This window comes from Lotus japonicus, chromosome 3, assembly GCF_012489685.1.
Source record: "Lotus japonicus ecotype B-129 chromosome 3, LjGifu_v1.2".
NCBI lineage: Eukaryota > Viridiplantae > Streptophyta > Magnoliopsida > Fabales > Fabaceae > Lotus > Lotus japonicus.
In genome coordinates this window covers 35,257,428-35,282,869 of record NC_080043.1, presented here as the reverse complement: position 1 = coordinate 35,282,869, position 25,442 = coordinate 35,257,428, and the positions used below count along the sequence as shown (strand labels likewise).

General features: G+C 38.3%; 2 protein-coding genes and 1 long non-coding RNA gene across 3 annotated transcripts; 2 read left to right on the top strand and 1 right to left on the bottom strand.

Moving 5' to 3' along the window:
• Positions 1-7,692: 7,692 nt before the first annotated feature.
• LOC130749740 (uncharacterized) lies at positions 7,693-19,926 on the top strand. The gene is made up of 6 exons (XR_009023061.1): positions 7,693-7,953; positions 8,669-8,765; positions 8,844-8,908; positions 9,355-9,511; positions 10,191-10,273; positions 19,258-19,926. It is a non-coding gene; the product is annotated as an uncharacterized LOC130749740 (long non-coding RNA).
• Positions 10,568-12,296, bottom strand: LOC130749739 (benzyl alcohol O-benzoyltransferase-like). Its single transcript, XM_057603112.1, has one exon. It carries the CDS (start codon positions 12,190-12,192, stop codon positions 10,798-10,800), a length of 1,395 nt encoding a protein of 464 aa, XP_057459095.1. The 5' UTR covers positions 12,193-12,296; the 3' UTR covers positions 10,568-10,797.
• Positions 19,927-20,384: 458 nt separating the features above from the next.
• LOC130744035 (uncharacterized) lies at positions 20,385-21,230 on the top strand. The gene is made up of 2 exons (XM_057596230.1): positions 20,385-20,759; positions 20,850-21,230. The coding sequence occupies exons 1-2, from the start codon at positions 20,385-20,387 to the stop codon at positions 21,228-21,230; spliced, it is 756 nt and encodes a 251-aa protein (XP_057452213.1).
• The last annotated feature ends 4,212 nt before the right edge of the window (positions 21,231-25,442 follow it).

Here is a 25,442-nt window from a genome sequence, read left to right as displayed (position 1 = left end):
GAGTTTCCAAAGACCCTAAAAAACTATAAATACACTCCTCTTGCCTTCACAAACAGCACAAGTCATTGACATCCTCAAGTATTCAAATTTAAAAACAAATCCAGCCAGAAATTAATACCTTGAGGTCAAGGTAAGTACAGAAAATAAAAAGGTAAACATAGAAATGAGACAAGGAGAGCACATTAGTTTCAACGATCCACTTACCAATACATTGAGAATAGACAAATACATTGATTAGAAGCCTTTGATTATAGCATACCAACATAGCAGCATAACCGTTGATGTGCGAAAGTAGAGCTCCAGGGTACACATATGAGAGAAAAAGAGAAAAGAAATCAGTAAAGGCAGGAAATGGTAAGAAGATGAAATATTTTGCAGAACAGATAAGAACAAATTCATAAATCCCAGATAGATGAAGAGAAACAAAAAAAAAATGAGGAATGAGCAGGAACGACATAAACAACAAACAATGGCAATGGCTATGAGTATGACAGTATTTATAGACAAGTGAAAAGGGAAAATCAATGACAATTGAATGGAAGAAACAAACCTGCTGGACCATGATGAACCCCTCTTGTACTCAACTGACGGGAAAGCATCATGTAACACCCCGATTTCGGTGGCGTCACTTTAGTAACCAAAAGTAAACTTAATGCGGAAAAACGTGAATATTTTTCTTTTCGATAATAACTAAGACAAGACTGAATTAAATAAAACCCAACAATAACAATAATCAGAACTAATATACAATATATAAACAGCCCCCGCTGTAGTAGTAACCTCGTCACGAGTAAACCTCCAGTGACGGAAAGAAAAATGTAACGCCCGAAGGCAAAAGGTACAATCCACAAGAAAGGTCAAGTGTCCGCAACACCATCCCTCAAAACTGAGAATAAGCTGGCCCATCGGCCTGAAGCAAGACCTCCTAAGTCCAACCAACTCTCTGTGATTCCCGTAAAGAAACCACACAAAAAGCTATAGGTGGGAAACTACCCTGTCCCGAATGAAACAAATAATGTTCAGAGCTAAGACTCTACTCCTACACTAATCCCATCTCGAGGAGCTCACACTAACACTCAATCCTACATGCTGGCATGATCGTCGTCCGAATTCGAAATCCAGAACGACCTAGTCTATGTACACCATCCGTCCTCCGCTCGCTATCGCGATGCGCTCCTGTTCCAGCATCCCAACTCTAGTTTCCCCCGAAGGGTGAACCGTCGTGAACCAGTCCGCCAAAGACATCTGACAAAGGCGTTTGTCCGCCAAAGCACACACAGAAGACGCGATGGTCAACTCCAAAGAATTACATAAATAATAGCACCAATAGATATAGATAAGAGAATAGTCACTTAGGCTTATAGCTAGGGATAACATCCTAGGGTTGCATTATTCCACAAAGAATATAACGACTGTAAATCACAGTTAACATGCATCAAGTAGAACTACCAAGTATCAAACACACTCATCAGCTAAGTCAGAATGCATGTTGCATGAAATGATATGCAGGTTAACCCAGTCAACCAATATGCAATCCGGAACGGATGGACATCAACGGATCAGCCCTTCACCAGCCACGGTGGTGCCATTTCGGCCCGCGTGCCTCTTACTCCACACAAAGGTAGTCAGATCAGCCGTAACCCATAGGTCTGCCATTTCGGTCTGCTACAAGAGACGTTTACAAACGCTCTTTCACGGAAATCCGGGTCTTATGACCATTTTGGAATCCGACGAGGTCCAGAGTACGTCCTGTGTTAATACCCCATTAATGTTGCATGAATGCAGGATGATTAGTCAACCAACGTCTCCGATCTCACTCGACACGTCGCCACGTGTTCTAGGTAAATTAAAGTTTCTAAAAGCTTACCCTAAGGTAAAGTCGATTCTGCGACAAAATACAATAATCATAAAATGAGTGCAACCACTCACGATGACTCTTCGGGTCATCAATGCTCTCACGAAGTCTCACGCTTCAGTGAAGTTTCATGCTCTCACAAGGTCTCACGCCTCAGTGGAGTTCCATGCTTTCCACAAGGTCTCACGCCTCAGTGGAGTATCCCGCATTCATAAGGTCTCACGCCTCAATGAAGCTTCATGCTGTTCACGAGGTCTCACGCCTCAGTGAAGATCCATGCTTTCCACAAGGTCTCACGCCTCAGTGGAGTATCACGCATTCACAAGGTCTCACGCCTCAGTGAAGCTTCTCGGCTCATCCCTTGGATGGCTAACAAACTGCTCAACGAGCGAAGGAGTACCAACATACTCAGAACTTACCAAACTCCTCAACACTTGGATCCGACGACACTCCTCGCTTTTCCAAAACTATGATTTGACTTCCAATGCCTTCCTTCGAGGTTGTTATCATTACTTAAAGATTTTGAGGTTATTTAAGGTCTTATGAATTTTCTTTATAAAATAGATTCCATTTTGTCTTATCGCAAGTCTTATACATTTTCAGGATCTCCCAATCCCAAGTCGCTTCCAGAGGAGGTCTCGATCCACTAAACAAAATTAAGGCCCGAACCTCGTTCGTCCTATCAAACTTTCTCAAAACTCTCAAAATAAAATCGGCATGACCTGCCCGCTATTCTCACCATTCAGAATCTCAGATTCCAGTACAAAGCATATTTAAATCATCACAATCAACAACATGTCATATATCAATAAATCGCATCATAAACACTTAGCACTTAGCATATAAAGCATGCACCACACATCCTAGATTACCCACATAGCACATAGCATGTAAGACAATCTCAAAAACATTCAGTAGATGAATCATCTACATTGTCAGCCGAAGCCTCAGAAAACATTTTCCAATCACACACAATTCCAGTGCATAAACAGTAAACAATGTCGAAACATCGACCCTAAGCATTAACTAGAGATTCAGTGAGAAGCCCTCACCTGCAGATTCTCCAGGATTATCTTCTAACTCTTCCTCACAAGCAAAGCGTTGCTCCTCAGGAAATTCCTCAAAAGTTCCTTTGAAGCAAAGTCACAGAAATACTATCAGAATCTATCGAGAACTAAGCTATCGATACTTACTAAGGTTACACGAAGTAATCTATACTCTAAGGTACGATAATCTAGCGCGAAAGACAAGTTTTCGGAAAAGGAAATTTTCCTCCTCCCCCTTAAATAGGTTCGGCCACTTTTCACAATTAGGAGACTCGATTTTTCTTCGATCAAACTTGGTTCCTATGCTATCATTAGCCGTAACTAAGGGTATTCTGAACTCGGAAAAATTATCGGATCAAAAACTGTCGCAGGGGTATTTTGGTCATGATTTTTAACTTAGAAATTTCAAAATTGAAATCCCAAAAACCAAATTTTGCAGGGACGTTACTAACGACGTTTATGACAACTAATCCTACTAACACTAAGCTAAGGCGATAGTTTTTAGCCTAAAGGTTAAAGCTTTACCTCAAAAACTCCAAAAATGGGTATTTTAGGTTCAAATTGATTCCGGCGGAATTCCGGCGACATAACGGAAAATCTAGCCCGGCAGAAGTGATCTTGGGCACATATAGAAGAGGTTTAGAATCAGAAATGAAAGATTCAGGATAGTTTTGCAAAAACCCATAAACTATCCGCTCAGAAAACTCTACAGAAAAGCTATGGAAAAAGCGATCAGAGGTAAGGATTAGCGACTATACCTCGAAACCTTGAAGCAGCAACTGATTAATCAACGATCAAGCAAGGATTGAACAAAATCTTCTTCTCCTCCTCTCCTCTCAAACTCGCGGCCTCCTTGGATGAAATGGGTAAGATATTTGTTTTTTTCTCATTTCTTGGCTATATATAGAGGTTGGCGAAACGCGGTAAAATGAAAGTTTCGCGAATCTGATTTTTCCGGCGTCATTCTCCGTGAATTAATAGATATGTTTTGGCAAAAGAATTCCAAAACCATAAAGAGGTCTCCTTGTATTTTTGGCAACTAATGCATAGTCGGTATAAAACTATTTTACCCGATAAGTTGCTTTTTGCATCGAATGTCGGAATAGAAAACTTCCTTCGGAAGAAAGATTGAAATCATCAAGAGAAATAGGTGTACGCGTGTAGAATATTCATTTGAAGCTCTGAATAGATAAAGTCTTCATTGTCGAGAAATTCTAGGGTTTTGAAATACCAGGGATTCGGTTTCGGCAAACTTCCGATGATTGGAATCGGACGTTCGTAGATCCTAGAGTTTCGCCTCGAAACGATTGTGATATATGGAAAAAGAGAAGTTCTAACATTTCTCTGAAGATTTTTGGAATTAACTTCCGTCGTGCCTAAAAGTGAAAATTAGCTATATACTAGGGTTTCTGACCTAGGTTTAAGCGTAAAACGTTCGTGCTATAACTTTTATCGATCATAATGCAATCCTTGAACTTTTCCTGAACTTTCTCCTTCATAAATATATTTCATTTAATAAACTTTCGTTCAGGTTTCCCTTCACATTACATCAACCCTAATCGTAAATGGAAATCTCTTCCACTTATTCTAAGCTTAAAATCTTGGGTCTTACACATCAGCTGAGTAAAGGACGTCTTTGGCTTGTGATTTTGCTCTTCTCCTGACAACAAACAGTGAGAATTTCCACCATCTCCTTCAACAATCTATTTAAATGAACAAAAAATACATACAGGCTGGATCAAAATGGATCCCAACCCTCTTGTACTAACCTGACATCTAGGGAAGCTTCAGCAGACGAACAAACATGAACTCTTTCTCATTTTGCTCTTTTTCTGACAACAGAGAATCATCACTACTTCCCCAATCTCCTTCAATAAACTAACCCTAATCCATCTCATTGTCACCTAACCCAAACTCAATTGAAGAAACATACGTCATTGTGATGAAATCTCAAACACTCCCAATATCGATTAAAGAAGCACATGACATAGTGACAAAATTCTGCATCCCTGATAATTCAAAATAATCCCCAAACATCACCTCTTTCTCAATTTACTCTTCTTCCTGACAACAGATAGTAAGTACTTCCCCAATCTCCTTAAATAAGTGATTTCATACAAAATATTAGAATAGTAGAAATGATCAATCATAATTGTTCAGCATTGGATTGTGTGAAATAAGTAAACTGTAAACTACACTCTAGAAATTATTTATGCAATGTAGTCATTAATTGAAGGACAAATGAAGTGTAGGACAGAATCCTCGTTTCTGGCCTCATGCACACATATATGGTTAGTTCAATTTTGGCATTTGTTTTGGCATTATAATTTTGCTTGGCCAAAGAAAGCACATAAATATAATAAAGAATTTTTAACAACTAATGATGGCTTACATGAAGAGGTAAGATAAAGGAAATTCACATTTTGCTAATAGCTTTGATTAGTACAGTTCTACCATTATAATTAAAGAACTCAATCATGAATAGACACAGTCAACCAATCTTTCTTCAGTATAATAAAGTTAAGATTTTTACTAATTCTGTGAATAGAAGAGATGGAGGAAGCAGCATTAAAAGGAAGAAGGCAGAGTAGTTTTCTTTTAAAAAAATAGAAAGAAAGAAGCACAATATTAAATAAAGTTGAGATTTTGAGTGATTCTGTGAATGATTGAATGTGGTTCACATGATATGAGAGTGGTGATGAATGAGGAAGAGACTCACCCGCCTGAGAACAACATTGAAACTGCACGAGAAGACTCCATCGCGTTTGTTCTCTCTGCTGAACTAACCACTGGATGAACAACAACACAACCGAGGGTCAATTTATAAGCACCATATAACAAAAATCAATATCCAATGAACAAACCAAAACCAGAAAAAGATAACCAGATGTGAGAAAGAAAAAGTTGGCTAAAGAAGAAAGCATGTTGGTATGATCCAGTAAGTGAGTAAGCTGCCAAATCTTGAAAATTTAGCTAACACATATTTTTCAATCCCCCCCCCCTAATAAGATAATTAAATCAGTGGTCGAACCGAAATGAAGAAAGCATGCCCAGACAAGGGCTCTATTTGGAATGCTTCATTCCAGTTCCACAGCAAGACATCATTATTATTGAGAAGACCTTTCAGGAGGTAAACTGGATTAGAAGTTTCTGTTTTTTCTCTCTAAACTTGTTTTCTTTGCGAAGTGACGAAGTCCTTCAAACAAAAATGAACTTGCTGAGCATTAACTAAATCATGGTGAGCATAAAACCAACAGAAAATGAGAATAATTCCATAAAACAATTAAGTGTCCCTTCAGAAATCCTTGGTACGTGACTATATGTACCTGGAATCAGTAGATAGCATAGCACAAACATGGTTTTTCTTAGATAGCATTGAAGAACAAATAGGCAATGCATAGAACAATATGGTAAATCCATTGAGTAGTTTAATTTAAAAACTCAAAAGCAATACTTTATATAAGCCAAAAGAACCAACCATAGAATCAAAAGAACCACCCTCGTTATATGACACAGTGATGTCTTCCATTTGCAAGGCATCAAAGAACACGAACCTGTGAGTCAATCACAATCAAAGAAAATTATTAGTTATGTAGAAATGTAGAAATAGAAAAAGAAAAGGGTTATGAGCAGCAAGAAGATCACAAAATGACAGTATTTAACTATTTATAGACAACTGCAACTCTGCAAGTGAAAAATCTAGGACATTTGAATTGAATTAAATAAATTAAAATTAAATTGAAATGAATTGGATGCCAGAAAGAAACTTGTTGGAACACTACCACTACAACCCTCTTGTACTCTACTAAAATCAAATGAATGTCAGAAACAAACTTGCTTGACATTTGACAACTATGCATACCAAACCTAACCTGTTTATATTATTATAAATTACACAGTTTAAATTATTATGAATTACCTTGACAAAGATAAAGATGAATCTATCCCCTTTAACTATCTCCTCCAATGAGAATGCAGAAGCTTTCCAAAGAGTCACGAGACCCCCAGCAGTTCCTAACAAATGAACAAACTCCATTTCATACTGAAGATGCAAAATTCCTCAATGACTTCTCTCTAGATTGGTCAAGTTTTGTTTCTCGTAATAATACTATCTCAAGAGAGAAATCCGAAATCACAAAGTGGAGAAGAGGCAAAATCTCGATGCACAAAACCAGAACCAGAAATCAAAAAATCAAAAATCAAAAATCTGTGAGAACCTGGAGGCAGCGTTGAAAACCAGAACCAGATACCAAATCAGAGAACATAAATCACGAACCAGATGTGAAAGATTGAAGGAGAGGAGCAAGAATGAGGCGATTGCCAACCGAAAAGTCGAAAACACCATTGTTGAAGCTGGAAAAATCATCTTAGCAGAGAGAGCAGAGAAAGTTTCATGTGGGTGGTTGTGTAAATAGATGAACCAAAAGCTTCGAATGTGGGTGGTTGGAGGGATTAAATAGATGGAGAAGAAGAATTATAATGGGTTAAAACTATCAAAAGTATGCTCAAAAGTTCAGTTTTCCTCCAAAAGTAACATTAGATACCAGAGAAGATGGAAGAAACATGAAAAGTAATCTGAAAAGTAAAAAAACAGTTAAAAGGCAAATAAAGTTTAAAAACCAATGCATTCATGCTCAGGAAAGTAGAAAAAAGGGCTAAAAAATCAGACAAAGCAACAAAAAGTACCCCAAATCATGACCTTATGGTGCACCAACACACATGCTATAAAACTCTCCTAGTGAACAGTAGGAAGAAACTTCTCCCTTTGTACTTGTAGTGTTTATAGATAACAAAGGTTTAATATCTTATTTTCCAAAACCCCGTGACAGAGTCTCATTTCCCTCCTTTATTCTCATTTTCCCCTCTTCCATGAAACCCTGCAACAAAAATGGAGCATCACCCTAACATCTCGAAATCCAATTCCTCTCTCTCTTCGACTTCTCAACCTCTCTTGAAACCCTAACGCTAAACCTCAACCGATTTCTCCGTGCTCGTGGCTTCGATTCAACAAATCAGGGACAGGAAGCTCGAGCGAAACGGTGATGCTTTCAGGTTGCATTTCTTGTATTTCCGTTTTAAAATGTAATCTTTTCATCTTATTATGTTTTCACATCATGTGTCACTTTGAATTCCTTGTTTTAATTTTTTTTATCTAGCTAGTTATTGGAGGAGTAAGCTGTTCTGGAAATAGGTTTTTTTTTTTTGCAGTGATTTATTTGCTTGGAACAATGTATTGAAAGTGAGAATTGATTGAATGCAAAAAGCATGATTTATTGATCAGATTCTTATATTTATATACAAGTGGTTGAGTAACTAGTATTCTCAACAACTGAGTTTAACAGAAACTCTAACAGAAACTCACTATATCTTAAGTAAGTGTATCTATCTAACCAAGTGTATCTATTTTGCCCTCGATTGCTGTAGCTACTGATGTGTTTTGGTATTGTTGTATCTCTGCTATTTGTCATGAGTGACTATGCTTTGTTTTGTATTGTGGTTTGTGTAGACTGTTGCCACATAACAAGAAGTATATAAGGGTTTTAGAAAAAGACATTTGTTTTTATTATTCTCTTTTTCCTCTGTTTTAGATGATATTAATAAATCATCAACAAAAGAAGTGTAGTGAGCAAGTAGATCAGGCATTCTTCTAATGCTGCAATAGAAGATAGAACCTGACATCTGACTCATTAATATCATTTCTAACTTAATGAAGTTGATGTTGATTTTTATAATCCACCTTATGATTTTATTTTCATGTGTATCATAGATTTGCAAGAGGAAAGACATGCAAGATGGATTACTGAAATCTGCCTTAGTGACCAAAGAACTTCAAGAAAAGTGATTGCACTGCCATTTGTTCCCTGGTTATTTTCTTAATTTAAACTTTTGTGGCTCATTGTTCTGAATGGAAATATGAAATTTTATGGCTCATTGATACACAGGGATTTTGAACAACATGCTCTGGAGTCTGGACAAGCTTCTTGTGATGGCTTATGAGAAATACAAGGTAATCTTGTTAACGTTCAATATCACTTTTTATATGTAATCAGCTCTACATTTTCAAATTAGTTTTTTTCATTCCAGCTTAGTCAAGTATCTCCAAGATATAGAGTTGTATTAAAATAGTTAAAAAGGCTAAGGTTTTTATATATTAGACTCATGGTAGTATGTAGAATCAAGACATGGTCTATAATTCTGTCATAGGTATAAATACAAGATGAGACACTCTTACCCGCTGTTGTCCCCGACAGATAGCTCAAGTGGTAAGAGTTGAGGGACATAAGATGACAGGTGCAGGTCCAAGGATCAATCCCTGGAAAGGATAAAGAGCTCCATCCCCCAAAAAAAAAAAACAAAAAATGGGCTGATAAAAAAAAATTGGCTGTCTAACTATTATTCAAGACCATTAGCTGCATGTTTAACGAGATTCTATATTTCATTGGACACTTGCAGGTTCCTTGAGAATGGTTCAAGCTGTTGTTCTTCCTCACATGGCAACTAGGAAACAAGGAAAGATTGTGAACATTGGTAGTAATTCTGCCCTGGGTTCTGGACCTTGGTCAGGCACTTACAGTAAAGATGCTCTTCATGCTTTGACAGATACATTAAGGTTTTCTTCTTCTTATTCAAACTTGCATTACCATTAGATTTGTTATTCATGTCCGCATCACATAAACTAGAGGCAACAGTGTTGGCAATGGAAATTCAACTAGTTTAATGAAAAAAATTGTCATGTTATGTGCATGCTTTTAGCTCAAAGTGATGATTTCATGAAATTGGAATCTAGTGTAGTTTCTTAAGACTTCACTAGATATATACTGTAGTAAAGTCAAAATTTAGTGGGTGCAACAAGACACCATTTGTGAATAGCCACTGAATTAGGCCTCGTCCTGCTCCATTTCAAACAATATTGAGGAAACCTTGTGTCATTTTAATTACCACTTTCTGCTTGGGACTTTCTGGTTTGATTATTTGTAATTCCTTTGATCCTTTTCTCAATTCCTTTTTTCTCTTAGTTTTGTTCATTTCAATTTTATTCAAAGCTCTAGTTCAGGTTCTTGCGTTCCTTGCTATCATGGACCTAACCAAATTATGTAGTGAGCAGGTTGTTTGTGATCTATTTCCTCTTTGTTGCTCTATTTTCTGTCAATTTTCATATCTTGATTGTTCCCTAAGCAATATGCTTTTTTCAAATTGTTTTTTTAGTTTACTTTCAGGTTTTATATACTTATCCTTTGAATTTTTTCAATAATTAAGAAATGTGCATAACTTTTCTATTGTTATATTAGGTGTTGATCAGTCTATTGGTAAAGGAAGAACATAATAGTAGCTGATTAAGACGCAAGATCCAAACAAGCTGGTTTGAACCAAGGTGAGCTCCTTTTATCTCCAGTACTGTAAAAGACGCTGTTCTCTTGTGTCGTTTTCTTGAGCATTTATTCATTAATTTCCAGTTCCAGCAATTAAAATACAACTAACTAGCCATCTTATTCATGTACTTCGGCTTTGTCAATGCTTCAAAATAATTATTTAGACATAAAGACAGTAAAATTTAAACATTGAAATTCAAAGGCTAGCTCATGTTCATAATGTTGTGCTTAATTTAACTTGGTCCTTTGTGATTCTTCTTTTCTTTGGCAAGCAGAAAATAAGAATGACACTGATATATAAAAATATTCTTGATCGAGAACAACTGTCTCAAATGGGTAAATACAAGAATCTAGCTCAGAAATTGTAAATCAAACTTTCTATTAGAACCTTGTTTGACCAAAATATTCGAATATTAATTTTGTCCCCTAAACACATGAGCAACAGAAAACAGCACAGCACTCTATACTCACAACAAGAATTTTCGACTTGCTTTTGGTATAAAAGCAAATTCGAATTTTCATGAAACTATAATGAAGAAACGATAAAGGTAGGGTTTAGACCACCCCTAGTAGGTTGGTTATGGTTCTTCAGAACATTATCCAGCTCTTTTATGAACCTCTCCATGGCTTTAGCTGGTAAACAAATTGGTGTCAGTAAACCTTCCTCACCTTTATCATTTTTGAAGGGAACATTAAAGCTTGCTAAACTAGGTATGGGCCCAATTCCTCCCTTGGATAGACCTCCATAAATAGCATTACCCCACCCAAAGTCTACCCGCCTGAACCCTGCAAGTTTCAAATCTGAAACAAGAAATGATCTTTCCATAGAGAAGTGTGGTCGTCCCTTAATGGCCATTAAATCTGCTAATGAATGCATATACTCCCTTGTGATATTAGCTTTTGCCTTCTTCACTAACTCTACTGCATATCCCAATGGATTTTCACATAGCCTCCCAGCTGTTGTAATCGCGGGAGAAAATGCAAAGGCGTTGCCATAATAACCAGTTGGTAACGGAGAGTCAAGCTTGGCACGTGCATTAACAATGCAGAGTATGCGAACCTCTTCATCACTGTTCGGTTGCAATGCTATCGTGCGGCAACGCCAAACAAATGCAGTGAGAACTTCAAAATTTGTGCAGCGAAGTTGATGGGAAGGAAGGAAACTACGAATTGTAGCTAGCTCAGTGGGACCAAAGAAGAAAGACTCGTGGACCATGTCATCTAGGGGGATGGTGGTTTCCTTGGTGTAAGGTACTTGTTCATCGTATTCAGGATGAGTGCATGTCACTCTTGGTGGATCCCTTGCACTTAGAATCTCTCTACACCACACAGGTAGGACTGAAGGTTGGCGCATCCCACGAGCCATTTCTCCAATGGCACTCAAAAATTGAACCAAACCAACCGCATCACACATGGTGTGGTTTAATCGGATAGCGAAAATGAAACCACCACACTTGAGCCGCGTAACTTGTATGAGCAACAAGGGTGTGTTAAGCATTTCCTCCGAACCAGGAACTTCATAAAGGAGCTCGTCCATGCATGGGAAGGGAGTTTGAAGATTATCACCTAATTGGTTAAGAGTGACATCAGCATCAGCCTCAATGAACAAAACACCCTCACCCGTGCAATCCACCATCAGTTTCCTACCAGGCCCTTCCCTGAGCCTACCTGCAAAAGGATAGTAAAACACAAGTGTTTTGGCCAATGCTTTTCTGATGGCCTCAACAGGGTCCTTTCCTGCCATTGATGGATCATAGTGATAGAACTGTACCACTGGAATTTGGAACCGTAGGCCATCTTGGTCATCAATATCTGAAAGAAGTTTCACTTCACGAGGGGTCGCTTCCGCTGGACCAACCAGCTCTGGTTCACACCTTCGCACTGCAAACACCAGATCAGATTTAGATGATGATGAGGCCATCTTTAACGAATAATCAAGGAAAACAGAATTAAGTTGTTTTCTGATCGAGCAAGGTTTATTCAACAATGTATTGTTGCTTCTTACTTCTCAGTGGTTGTGGTGGATGCTACTACTTCATTCGTATATATATGGGCGATGTTCTGTGCTGCTTAATTTAATTACGAAAACATAGAGTCAGCTTCAACCTGCTAGGAGACCACGTGAAAATTGTATTCTTTTTTTTTTTTTTTTTTTTTTTTCGTCGCATGTGTTCGTTATTAGACCATTGTAGTGTGTATTCTTTATTTTATTCATATATAGCACATGTTGTCAACTTATGAGTTCGTGTTATTATAATACGATAGAAAGCTGAGCGACTATTATAATGATTGGGCACAGATAACTTAAATTAAATATTTTCTAAAAAAATGAGTTTCATATACAAAGTTTTAAAGTATGTTTTAAACCTTTTTTTCTTTCTCTAAAAGATAAAGTTTGTAATAAAAATCACGTAATATTTTTATATTTTAATGATTGGTTAAGATTAACCAATGGTTAGTTTTTAGGATTGTTGGGTGCTTCTATTACATCCGTAAAGCCATATAATCTACATGTTGTGCTGTGCTTTAATTATGAATATCATATCATACATGGTGAAAACATATAGTCAGCATGAACATGCTAGGAGATCAGTGAGTATTCTGGGTTTTTAAATTTATATTAAAATATACTTTTTTCCGTCACATAAGCTTTTGTTAGATCACGGTCATTGGTCCTTATAGCACATGTTTATTTATCTTATAAAAACCATTAACTAATTAAACATTGTATATGTATCAATCAATTTTAAGATACTTTATTTTACATGGTAAATTACTCGGTATTTTTTTTGTTAAAGGCCAGTAACCATATGTGGAACGCCATGTATCGAGACATCGAACCTAATCACATTAGAGTAACCAGTCAAAGTCGGAGAGGAAGACCGAGTGAAAGTTATGCCATGATTAATTGTGCCCTTTACATTGAGTAAAATGCGTTTACCAAATTAAGGCTATGTTTGGCATGTCATTTCAGTTAATTTATAGCTTATTTGACTAGCTTAAAGCTTATTTGACTAGCTTAAAAGCTCTTCAAAAGTGTTTGGTGAATGAACTTATTTCAGTAGCTTAAAGCTATAAGCTATAAGCTATCTCAAGTAGCTTATAACTTATTAAATTTAGTCTCATTTTTATCCTTATTATTTTATTAAAATTCCACAATTACCTTTATATATTTATAAAAACACTAAACATATTTTCCCATCACACTTACGTATGCAGTTCCTGCCACACCGCTGCGCACCATAAGTATTAAAAATATTATATTAATAAAAATAAGTAAAAATCAATATTATATTTTTAAGATGATAAATAACTTGAGTTAATAAAAATATTTAAAGTGATAATAATTTTAATATTAATATCATATAGGTATTAATGTGAAAATAAAGTAATGTTAAATATAAAAATAATTATACAAGTATGTCCTTTTATGTCTTTTTACAATTTCAGCTTGTTTAACAGCTAGTTTTACCAAACACTTTTGTTTTAATCACGTAGCTTTTCAGCTTTCAGCTAGCTTATCAGCTAAATATGTCAAACATAGCCTAACGGTATAAGTTAAGTCAAGATGTGTGACAGAAAGATATTGGAACTTACAAGTGAACGATAGAGCGTAGGATCATAAAATTCAGCACCATCACTCGAAAGGGTATTGCCAACTACGAATGGTGTAGCAACAACTTTTTAGTGATTTTTAGAGTTGAGTTAGGAACCCTTTTTCTGAATTGGATTCTCCTATTTATAGAGCTCCATGTCCCGCGTGTCTTTGGCGGTTTTCTTCCTTATTGGATGGGTTAGTGGGTCTGATTCCCCACGATCTGATGCTTGCCCCGGAAGTTCCATGCGTAGTGGTGAAGATCGTGTTCTTCAACTGCTTCAACTGCTTCTTGGCCACGTACTTAGCCATCGTGGTGAGAAAAGACTCAGTCAATGCTGCACGTGTTAAATATGCCCGCGTTTGTAGCAACGGTTACCAGCGTCCCTTTGTCGAATTCGGTTGTGTCACACCCCGATTTCGGTGGCGTCACTTTAGTAACCAAAATAAACTTAATGCGGAAAAACGTGAATATTTTTTTTTTCCGATAATAACTAAGACAAGACTGAATTAAATAAAACCCAACAATAACAATAATCAGAACTAGTATACAATATATAAACAGCCCCCGCTGTAGTAGTAACCTCGTCACGAGTAAACCTCCAGTGACGGAAAGAAAAGTGTAACGCCCGAAGGCAATATATACAAACCAAATGAAAAGGGTGAAGTGCCCGCAACACCATCCCTCAAAACTGAGAATCAGCTGACCCAATGGCCTGAAAATAAGACCTCCTAAGTCCAACCAACTCTCTGTGATTACCGTAAGGAAACCACACAAAAAGCTATAGGCGGATCTACCCTGTCCCCTAAGTAACAATTGAAGCAAGACTGTCAGAGCTAAAACTCTACTCCTACACTAATCCTAACTCGAGGAGCTCATACCAACACTCAAAACTATGTGCTAGCATGATCGTCGTCTGAATCAGAATCCAGAACGACCAAGTCTACTAACCCTATCCGTCCTCCCCTCGCAACCGCAGTACGCTCCGATGCTGGACTCACGGGCTTAGGGCCCGAACCCTGATCATCGATGATCGCAACAGAGGGTGCACCAGACCCTGCCGAAGGCACTCCCACTGGAATCTCCTCTAAGGGATCCTCCTCCTCTGAAGATGACGGTGGCGGCGGTGGTCCTCCGAATCCTGGTCCGCAGTGAACGCCCGGTGGCAAGTTGAAGCTGATAGAGCATCGCCTCAACACTCCTGACCTCAAGAGTCCTCCACTGTCCACGTGGTCCTCCATGATGCGCCCCGAATACGTCGCTCGGTGGCTCGCGGGGTCAACCACCCACGACCCGGGGTCGTCCTGATCTATCATCTCGTACCTAATCCCCCCCGAAGGGTGGACCATGGTAAACCAGTCCGCAATATTCATCTGACAAAGGCGTTGTCCGCCAAAACACACACAGAAGACGCGAGGGTCAACTCTAAAGAACTATGTAGATAATAAACCCAATAGGTACAAATAATAAATAGCCACTTAGGCTTATAACTAGAGATGTCATTCCTAGGGTTGCATGTTCCATATCGAATGTAAATGACAACAATAACAAATAGCATGTTCCAAATAGGATTGACAAATAACAAACACACTCAACAACTAAATTAGTATGTATGTTGCATGATATGCAATGCAGGTTAACCCAGTCAACCAATATGCAATCCGGAACGGATGGACATCATCGGATCAGCCCTTCACCAGCCACGGTGGTGCCATTTCGGCCCGTGATGCCTCTTACTCCAACATCATCATGTAGCCAGATCAGCATAAAACCCGAAGGCCTGCCATTTCGGTCTGCTACTAAGAGTCACCTAGCAGCGCTCTTACGCGGAAATCCTGGTCTTATAACCAATTTTGGAATCCGCCGTGGTCCGGTATCTCGCCGTGTTTAAACCACTTAATGAGTGCATGCAATGCAGTGATTAGCCAAACAACGTCTCCGACCTCACTCGACACGTCGCCACGTGTTCTAGCTAAATTAATGTCTCTAAAAGCTTACCCTAAGGTAAAGTCGATTCTGCGACAAAATACAATAATCATAAAACGAGTGCAACCACTCACGATGACTCTTCGGGTCATCAACACTCTCACGAAGTCTCACGCTTCAGTGAAGTTTCATGCTCTCACAAGGTCTCACGCCTCAGTGGAGTTCCATGCTTTCCACAAGGTCTCACGCCTCAGTGGAGTATCCCGCATTCACAAGGTCTCACGCCTCAGTGAAGCTTCTCGGCTCATCCCTTGGATGGCTAACAAATTGCTCAACGAGCGAAGAAGTACCAACACACTCAGAACTTACCAAACTCCTCAACACTTGGATCCGACGACACTCCTCGCTTTTCCAAAACCATGATTTGACTTCCAATGCCTTCCTTCGAGGTTGTTATCATTACTTAAAGATTTTGAGGTTATTTAAGGTCTTATGAATTTTCTTTATAAAATAGATTCCATTTTGTCTTATCGCAAGTCTTATACATTTGCAGGGTCTCCCAATCCCAAGTCGCTTCCAGAGGATGTCTCGATCCACTAAACAAAATTAAGGCCCGAACCTCGTTCGTCCTATCAAACTTTCTCAAAACTCTCAAAATAAAATCGGCATGACCTGCCCGCTATTCTCACCATTCAGAATCTCAGATTCCAGTACAGAGCATATTTAAATCATCACAATCAACAACATGTCATATATCAATAAATTGCATCATAAACACTTAGCACTTAGCATATAAAGCATGCACCACACATCCTAGATTACCCACATAGCACATAGCATGTAAGTCAATCTTCAAAAACATTCAGTAGATGAATCATCTACATTGTCAGCCGAAGCCTCAGAAAACATTTTCCAATCACACACAATTCCAGTGCATAAACAGTAAACAATGTCGAAACATCGACCCTAAGCATTAACTAGAGATTCAGTGAGAAGCCCTCACCTGAAGGTTCTCCAGTATGATCGTCAAGCGCTTCCTCGCACTCAAAGTGTTGTTCCTCAGAGAAATCCTCAAAAGCACCTTTACAACAAAATCACAGAATACTATAAGAATCTATCGAAAACTAAGCTATCGATACTTACTAAGGTTACTCGAAGTAATCTATACTCTAAGGTACGATAATCTAGCGCGAAAAGACAAGTTTTCGGAAAAGGAAATTTCTTCCTCCCCCTCTAATAGGCTCGGCCACTTTTCACAATTAAGGGGCTCGATTTTTCTTCGATCAAACTTGGTTCCTATGCTTTCATAAGCCGTAACTAAGGGTATTCTGAACTCGGAAAAATTATCGGATCAAAAACTGTCGCAGGGGTATTTTGGTCATGATTTTTAACTTAGGATTTTCAAAACTGAAATCCCAAAAATAAAATTTGGCAGGGACGTCACCAACGACGTTTATGACAACTAATCCTACTAACACTAAGCTAAGGCGATAGTTTTTAGCCTAAAGGTTGAAGCTTTACCTCAAAAACTCCAAAAATGGGTATTTAAGGCTAAAATTGATTCCGGCGGAATTCCGGCGACATAACGGAAAATCTAATCCGGCAGAAGTGATCTTGGGCACATATAGAAGAGGTTTAGAATCAGAAATGAAAGATTCAGGATAGTTTTGCAAAAACCCATAAACTATCCACTCAGAAAACTCTACAGAAAAGCTATGGAAAAAGCGATCAGAGGTAAGGATTAGCGACTATACCTCGAAACCTTGAAGTAGCAACTGATTGATCGACGATCAAGCAAGGATTGAACAAAATCTTCTCCTCCTCCTCTCCTCTCAAACTCGCGGCCTTTTGGTGGGTTTTGGGTAGTTTGTTTTGATTTTTCTTCCTTTCTTTGCTATATATAAAGGTTGGAAATTCGCGGGAAAATGAAAGTTTCGCGAATCTGATTTTTCCGGCGTCATTCTCCGTGAATTAATAGATAGGTTTTGGCGAAAGAATTCCAAAACTAAAATGAGGTCTCCTTATATTTTTGGCAACTAAAGCATAGTCGGTATAAAACTATTTTACCCGATAAGTTGCTTTTTGCATCGGATGTCGAAATGGAAAACTTCCTTCTGAAGAAAGATTGAAATCATCAAGAGAAATGGGTGTACGCGTGTAGAATATTCATTTGAAGCTCTGAATAGATAAAGTCTTCATTGTCGAGAAATTCTAGGGTTTTGAAATACCAGGGATTCGGTTTCGGCAAACTTCCGATGATTGGAATCGGACGTTCGTAGATCCTAGAGTTTCGCCTCGAAACGATTGTGATATATGGAAAAAGAGAAGTTCTAACATTTCTCTGAAGATTTTTGGAATTAACTTCCGTCGTGCCTAAAAGTGAAAATTAGCTATATACTAGGGTTTCTGACCTAGGTTTAAGCGTAAAACGTTCGTGCTATAACTTTTATCGATCATAATGAAATCCTTGAACTTTTCCTGAACTTTCTCCTTCATAAATATATTTCATCTAATAAACTTTCGTTCAGGTTTCCCTTCACATTACATCAACCCTAATCGTGAATAAGAAGTTTATTCACTTAGCATGAACTTAAAAACTCGGGCCTTACAGGTTGCCCATTTAACTTGGCGTTTTTTTTTGCCTTTCTTGATTCTCTTGGTCCATTTTTCGACCGCCCCATGCGAGCCAAATATTTTGGGCCAACAGCTGCTTAATTTAATTATGAAAACATAGAGTCAGCTTCAACCTGCTAGGAGACCACGTGAAAATTGTAATTTTTTTTGTTTTTCGTTGCATGTGTGTTCGTTATTAGACCTTGGTAGTTAGTATTTTTTATTTTATTCATATATAGCACATGTTTTGAACTGAAGTTTAAGTATTTTAATCTTATCTCTGTCTGTTCGTGTTATTATAATACGATTGAGTGCTGTTATAGTTAATGTATCGCAATATAAAAATATCATAGACGGATGAACGACTTTTAAAATGATTGGGCACATCAAGCTTAAATTAATCTTAACAGTTTTTTAAATAAAAAAATGCATCTACAACATTGATTTAAAACCATGAAATATATTAAATATTTGTCCAATCTTGTTAACACCAAAATTTACAGGTTTGGAAATTAATCATTAAGATATGGTATACATGGATGTATGGTATGTTTTAGTGTAATTTTTACCCTTTACAGCCAAATTATTATTATTTTCCTATATTGGTCGAAAAATGGTATTGTCACTGGGTCGAAACTCATTTGACAAACTCATTATACCAAAGTGGTCCAAATATGATATTGGCATTGGATGGAGAATCATGTGGCATATATATATATATATATATATATATATATATATATATTTAAATTGCTAAATGATGATTGAAGTTATATGATCATATAGATTAGTATTTCGACCAGGTAGTATTTGGTAAAGTGGAAATAACATGGCCTCATGTTAATGCCAAGGTGCTAAATTAATGGAGTTCAAAGGGAAAACAATGTGGCAGCATGCATGGTGAATTCAATCAGCTTCTTGATTCATTAAAGACTAGTTACATGCAAAGGAGAATTCCACTAACAACTAGGTGGCTTGCTTCGACACAAATTGGCTCGAGGTGATAAGAGAAGAATATCAATTTCGACAGCAGAGACGAAATGCAAGTGTTGGAAGCAAAGTGGAACTTACTAGAAGAAGCAGTTAGTGGAAATTACTAGTGAGCTTAAGCAGTTTATTTTAAATAAACACATGTCTATTAGTGGGCAAGTGGCTATTGAAGTGGAGTAGGGGAGAACGTGGCAGTTACTTACTGAAGATGCAACATGAACATGGCTTGGAAAATGGAAGTGGCTGCAAGTTATTATGTTTGTACTTATGTCAAGTGTATGACTCTAGTGTAGGGAATTATTTTCTAAGATTTAATCTCTACCGTAGGATCTAGTAGCAGTTTCATTCCAAGTTCTATAAGTAGCAAATCTGATTGTAAATGTAGGCAGACTCACTCAATTACTCAAAGCTATCCATGGATGCCTCAAAGTCTCATGTGACAAATGGCTACAAAGAGACTAAGAGTGTGCTGTGATTCTCACCTTTTATGTTCAATGCAATGTTATTTCCTTTGCCATTTTTATTTCCTTTTACTTTGTGTTCTCCTTTTTTCCTTTCAATCTTCTACCTTTCTACTTTTTTTCCCTTTTGTTCATACCTTCTTCACAAAAACCCAGCATTGACATTTAAAACGTCTTCACTAAAGAATCCAAAGAGGACTCTGAATCCGGTCCTTAAATTGCTTTTGGATTATATTTGTTTACCAAAATTCAGTGTAAACAAATTGGCACACCCAATGAGACCATTTTAGTGAAAACTAAGTTTTAAAGTGTCATTTAAGTTTGGTCTTGAGTCTATTGGAGGTGGATTCAAATATCAAGACCATAGTGACTGTGACTAGATTCTGTTCGTGCACTTAATATTACTTCCAATTGGATATACAATACGTATTACCAGTGGAGTTATATATTTAGCCTTTGAATTGAAATTTGGATTCAACGTACTGGTCCTTTTGATTTCAATTTGGGAAGCAAAGAATTATGAGAAAATGTCTTATGGCAGAATAACAAATGATCCCATTTCTGAAAATTCTGGGCAAAGAGAAAATCAAAATGGTCATGAACAGACTCAGTTTAGCACATTGGGAATGCCCATGCCAATGATTCAAAGTGGTTTAATGAATTTATTTCCTTCAAATTCAACAACTGATATTGATTTACAATCAATTAGGCAACAAATTGATGAGAGTAAGTACAATATGGTGAACATGTTGACACAACAAATGTCAACTATGTTGAATCCTCTCATTCAAGTGGCTCAACAACTGGGGCGAGTTGCTGATGTTTTTGAGGCGCTGTCATTGGACACAACATTTCAGAGAGTCACTGATTATGACAGAAATAAGCCTCTTAATTTGACTCAAGTTCAGAATTTTAGTCAATATGAGCCTCAAGATCAAAATTTTGGTCCAGATGAAGTTCTGAATGGATAAGAAAATTCAGTCCAAAATCAGCGACAAAGTTTTGATCAGAATTTAGACAACAATGTCTTAGTTAATCGAAATCAAAATGATTCTGGGGGGCCACAAAATGTGGCTAATGCCGTCGAACAAGTTCTAAATCATCATGGTTTCAATGTTGGATATGGCAATCGTCCAAATTTCACGTCTCCGTTTTTTGAAGTAGTTCTTCAAGCAGAACTTCCAAGGGGATGCAATGTTCCAAAAGTTACTAAATTTTCAGGAGACACAGGTGAATCAACTGTTGAACATATTGTAAGGTACCGGCTTGAAATTGGTGATCTTGCTAACAATGAAAAGTTGAAAATGAAATATTTTCCAAGTTCCTTGACGAAGAATGCTTTCACTTGGTTTACTACTCTAGCTACTTCCTAATTCGATCCATAATTGGAATGAATTGGAGATGACTTTTCATGAGTAATTCTTTAGAGGAGAAACCAAAGTGACATTAATGGACTTGGTTAATGTAACACCCCGATTTCCAGGTGTCACTTTAGTAACCAAAAATAGACTTTACGCTGAAAACAGGTAATTTTTTCGTTTGATACCTTTTAAATCAAGCAATAGAAAATAAAGACAAAACCCAACCAACACACAAATATATACACATGTACAGCCTCAGCTGCACTCCCATGTCACGCGCACTCGCAGTGACTCCAAAGTAGTGTGCCCGTAGGCAAATAGTTACAGATCCAGAAGTGTGAGTGAAAAGGTTATAATTACAATCCACTGGGAGAAAGTCGGCCTCAAAATGGCCTAAGCAAAGACCCCTATAGTCCGACTGACTCACTGTGATCCCTCAATAAGAGAACCACACAAAAGCCATGCGTCGGGAACCTACCCCGTCCCAAAAGCAAAACGAATCAGAGCTCTACACAAATATGACGCCTGCCTAACTCTACCAACCCATAACTGCTCACACATCCGAGTCCTCGGCGAACTGAAGACGGCAAGTTGAAGCTCAGCTCCATGCGTCGTAGAACTTCTTTCGTCAGATGTTCACACTCGTCAGTCCGGTCCTCCATGACCCTTCCCCGGTACGTCGCTCGATGACCCACAACATCGATCACCCAAGCGGTGGGGGCATCCCGATCCACAAGCTCATATCTGATCCCCCCCGAGGGAGAGACCATCGAACACCAGTCGGCCATCGACATCTGGCAGCAGGCCGACCGCCCAAACACAAACATACAAACAAAGCCAAGGCGCTAGGGTCAACTCACAGCAATAAGTAGATATACACTCAACATGTGATATGGGGTATAGATATATGTTGATATATATACATATAAACAATCCTAGCATGTTATGGCTCTAACATTGCTTCAATAAACAAACAGCACACAATCTCAGTCAGCATGAATGTATGCGTGAAATGCACAATATGTATCCGGATTTGTGACGCGTTCCCGTTCGCCACAAGTGAAGCATTTTCACTATGGATGGACCATTCCCGTTATCCATCCTGGATGAACCATTCCCGTTATTCATCCTTGGTGAACCATTCCCGTTATTCACCGAATGATGAACCATTCCCGTTATTCATCATTAATGCAAGGTGAACCATTCCCGTTATTCACCCGATTGAATGCAACGTGGTTAGCCAAACAACGAATCGTCCTTACCACGAAAGTGTTTAGCTCACAACCCAATCTCAACAAACCCATGAGTTAGTGTCGGTCAATACAACACAACTCGGAGTAAGTGTCGGTCAATACAACACAACTCCATCCACAGAATACACAAGGGTCTAGTGTCGGTCAATACAACACAGCCCAAACAACAAGAGCACTAGGTGTCGGTCAATACAACACGGCTCCACAACACTCCCCAAGAGTACTAGAGTACTCGGTGACTTTCAATCATCACCATAGCTCACCTTAGTGGCTTCCCCCAATTCCGATAACTCTCCAAACCCACAACAAAGTCGACTTTTCCCCGTCTTTCGTAAATATTTTCCCCTTCAGTTCTCCTATGCTTAAACGTTAATAAAAATTGTTTCAATTCGAATTAGTCAAGTTATGAGTTTATTTCTCAAAGTCTAAGTTTCCCAAGTCTTTAGTTTTTCAAAGCTCTATCATTCTAAGTTTTCAAAGATCAACCACCCAAAATACATTTCCCGGGGAAAGTCTAAGAATTCCAACATATGGCTAAGTCTCAAACCCCACATTTGGACTTGCCTAGGGTTGTTCATCCAACCCGAAATATCAAAGATCACCAGATCAATGAATCTCCACTCCGAAATTGCGTCAAAACGCTCAATCCAACAAAAGCACAACATCACAAGTATGGAAAAGCATCATAACATCAACTCATCATCAAAAACAACATCAGATAAAACATAAGTCGAATTTATCGACGCCTATCATGCAGTCATAGCTAATATATAGTAAGTTGCCCTAACCTCGAGCTGATCCAGCTTCGCAAATCAAATCTCCTTCACAGGAATGCCTTGAAACTTCCAAAGTTCCTTCAACTGAACCTCGGAGGAAAAACAAAGCAGAATCCACACAAAATCGATTAGTTCGATCGCAATACAATACATAAACGATAGACAAAGCATCAAAGCTTCAGAATACGACAAACGGGTACGAAAGGACAAGTTTTCGAAAACGAAAAACTCCCCTCCCCTTAGGAAAAACCCACGGCCATAAGGAGAAAAGGGCTTCGGCTCTTTTTCTTCGATCAAATCAGTTTACAAGGTAGTTTTAGGGTAAAACTAAGGCAAAGAAACTGTCAGAACAATTTTCGGACAATCGGGCCGAAATACGACTACGCAGGGGCATTTTGGTCCAAAATAAAGGCTCAAAACTTCAAAGTTATCAGTTCTGAAAACAAATTTGACAGCAACGATCCTCATGATATCCGTGACAACAAATCCTAAAGGCACGAAGTCAGATTAAGTCTTTTCGACAATAAAGTTTCGAAATGTGAGACAAAAAGAGTTCTGAGTCAATTTTTCAGATCCTGGACAACTGAATCGCAATCAGAGTTTACTGACAGAGGTTTTAGACTCAGGGGAACATAAGGAACATAACCCAAGCGAGAAATCAGAGAAATCGGACAATTTTAGAAAAAGCTCAAAACTTAGAGCACAGAAACGACTTCAGAAACTCAGCAGAAACAGAAATCAGAGGCAGGATTCATGATAGTTACCTCGATACCTAGAAGTAGGGACGAACTGCACGAAGATTGGTCAAGTTTTCGCGGAAATCCCCTCCCCCCTTGCTCCCCACGAAATCAGCCACAAATGGAAAGAAAATGAGAGGATTTTGCTTTTTCGCGCTATTTATAGGCGGGTGAAATCGCGGGAAAATGAAAATTTCGCGATTCCGATTTTTGCAGCACGATCACCGAGAAATTCTAAGAGAGATTCTGGCGTCGGAATTCCAGAACTCAAAACAAATATCTAGGATTTGGGAAAAACGATATCGAAAAACTCAAAAGCGGTGTCGGTTAATCTGCCCCGAAAAACTACTTTTTGCTGTGATGCTCAAACGACAAAACTTCCAACTGAAGAAAGATTGGAAACGTCGAAACAAGTCTGGCAACGCGGACGGAATCTTCGTTAGAAGTCCCGAATAGAAAAAGTCTTCATCCATTGCTCGAAAATAGGGTTTCGAAGCAAAGAAATTAGCGTCGGCGGACATCCGAAAAGTGAAACCTATCGTGCGTACAGTCCAGAGTTCCGAAATGAAACGCTGGTCGATGGAAAAATAAAGAGAATCTTTAAATTTTCCGAGAGTTCGAAATCTCACTCAAAACGTTGCTTTAAGAGCGAAATAGTCTATTCTGGACACGCTCGCCCTAAGGCAAGTGTGCAGACGACTCGCACTAACTCCGAAAACAACTACGCAACATTCCTCAAGCAATTCCTGAACTTTCTTCTTCATTAATCTTCCTCAAATGTCAAACTCCTGTCACGCTTACACTGATTCTACGCGTGAGTCGGAAACTAGCTTGTTCTGAAAATCCAGGTCTTACAGTTAATGTTAAGAGACAGTCGGATGAGTCAATAGATGACTACTTAATTCGATTTAGGCATATGGAAGCTAGATGTTCTACTCATGTGTCTGAATTCGAATTAGTAAAAATGGCTATTGGGGGCCTAGACTATTCGATTAAAAAGAATTTGGTTAATGATGAGTTCATAGATATGACTCAACTGGCTCATAAGGTTAGAAGAGTAGAGAAACTATGGCTTGAGAAATACAAGCCTGAAGAAGTTTTTCAAGGAGAAGAAAGTTCTTGCATAAGAGCCACTCAAAATCCTGAAATTGGTCAAGATGAAATTGATCAATCTGATGAGGATAAGGATAGTGATGAGAATGAAATGAATATGGCTGAATTCAAGCCAAAGTCTCCCTATACTTATAAAGGTGAGAGCAAAAGAAAATTTCCAGCAAAATCCTTTAAAGGATTGAAGACTACATGTGACTATCAGAAGATGATGGTTAAAAGGAGCCAAGATTGGCCAAGAACTTCAAACCCAAAAGAATTTGACTGAAATACAAATATTTTTGTTTGAAATTCGGCATACATTGCCGAAATTCGACACACGTTGCCGAAAATGAAAGAGAAATGTTC

What these genes read in the sequence shown, in the direction of transcription:
- LOC130744035 (XM_057596230.1), top strand. Translation starts at nt 20,385, where the DNA reads ATGTCTTATGGCAGAATAACAAATGATCCCATTTCTGAAAATTCTGGG. An exon ending in AGCCTCTTAATTTGACTCAA is followed by an intron (nt 20,760 to 20,849) that starts GTTCAGAATTTT and finishes GTCCAAAATCAG; the next exon opens with CGACAAAGTTTTGATCAGAA.
- LOC130749739 (XM_057603112.1), bottom strand. Translation starts at nt 12,192, where the DNA reads ATGGCCTCATCATCATCTAAATCTGATCTGGTGTTTGCAGTGCGAAGG.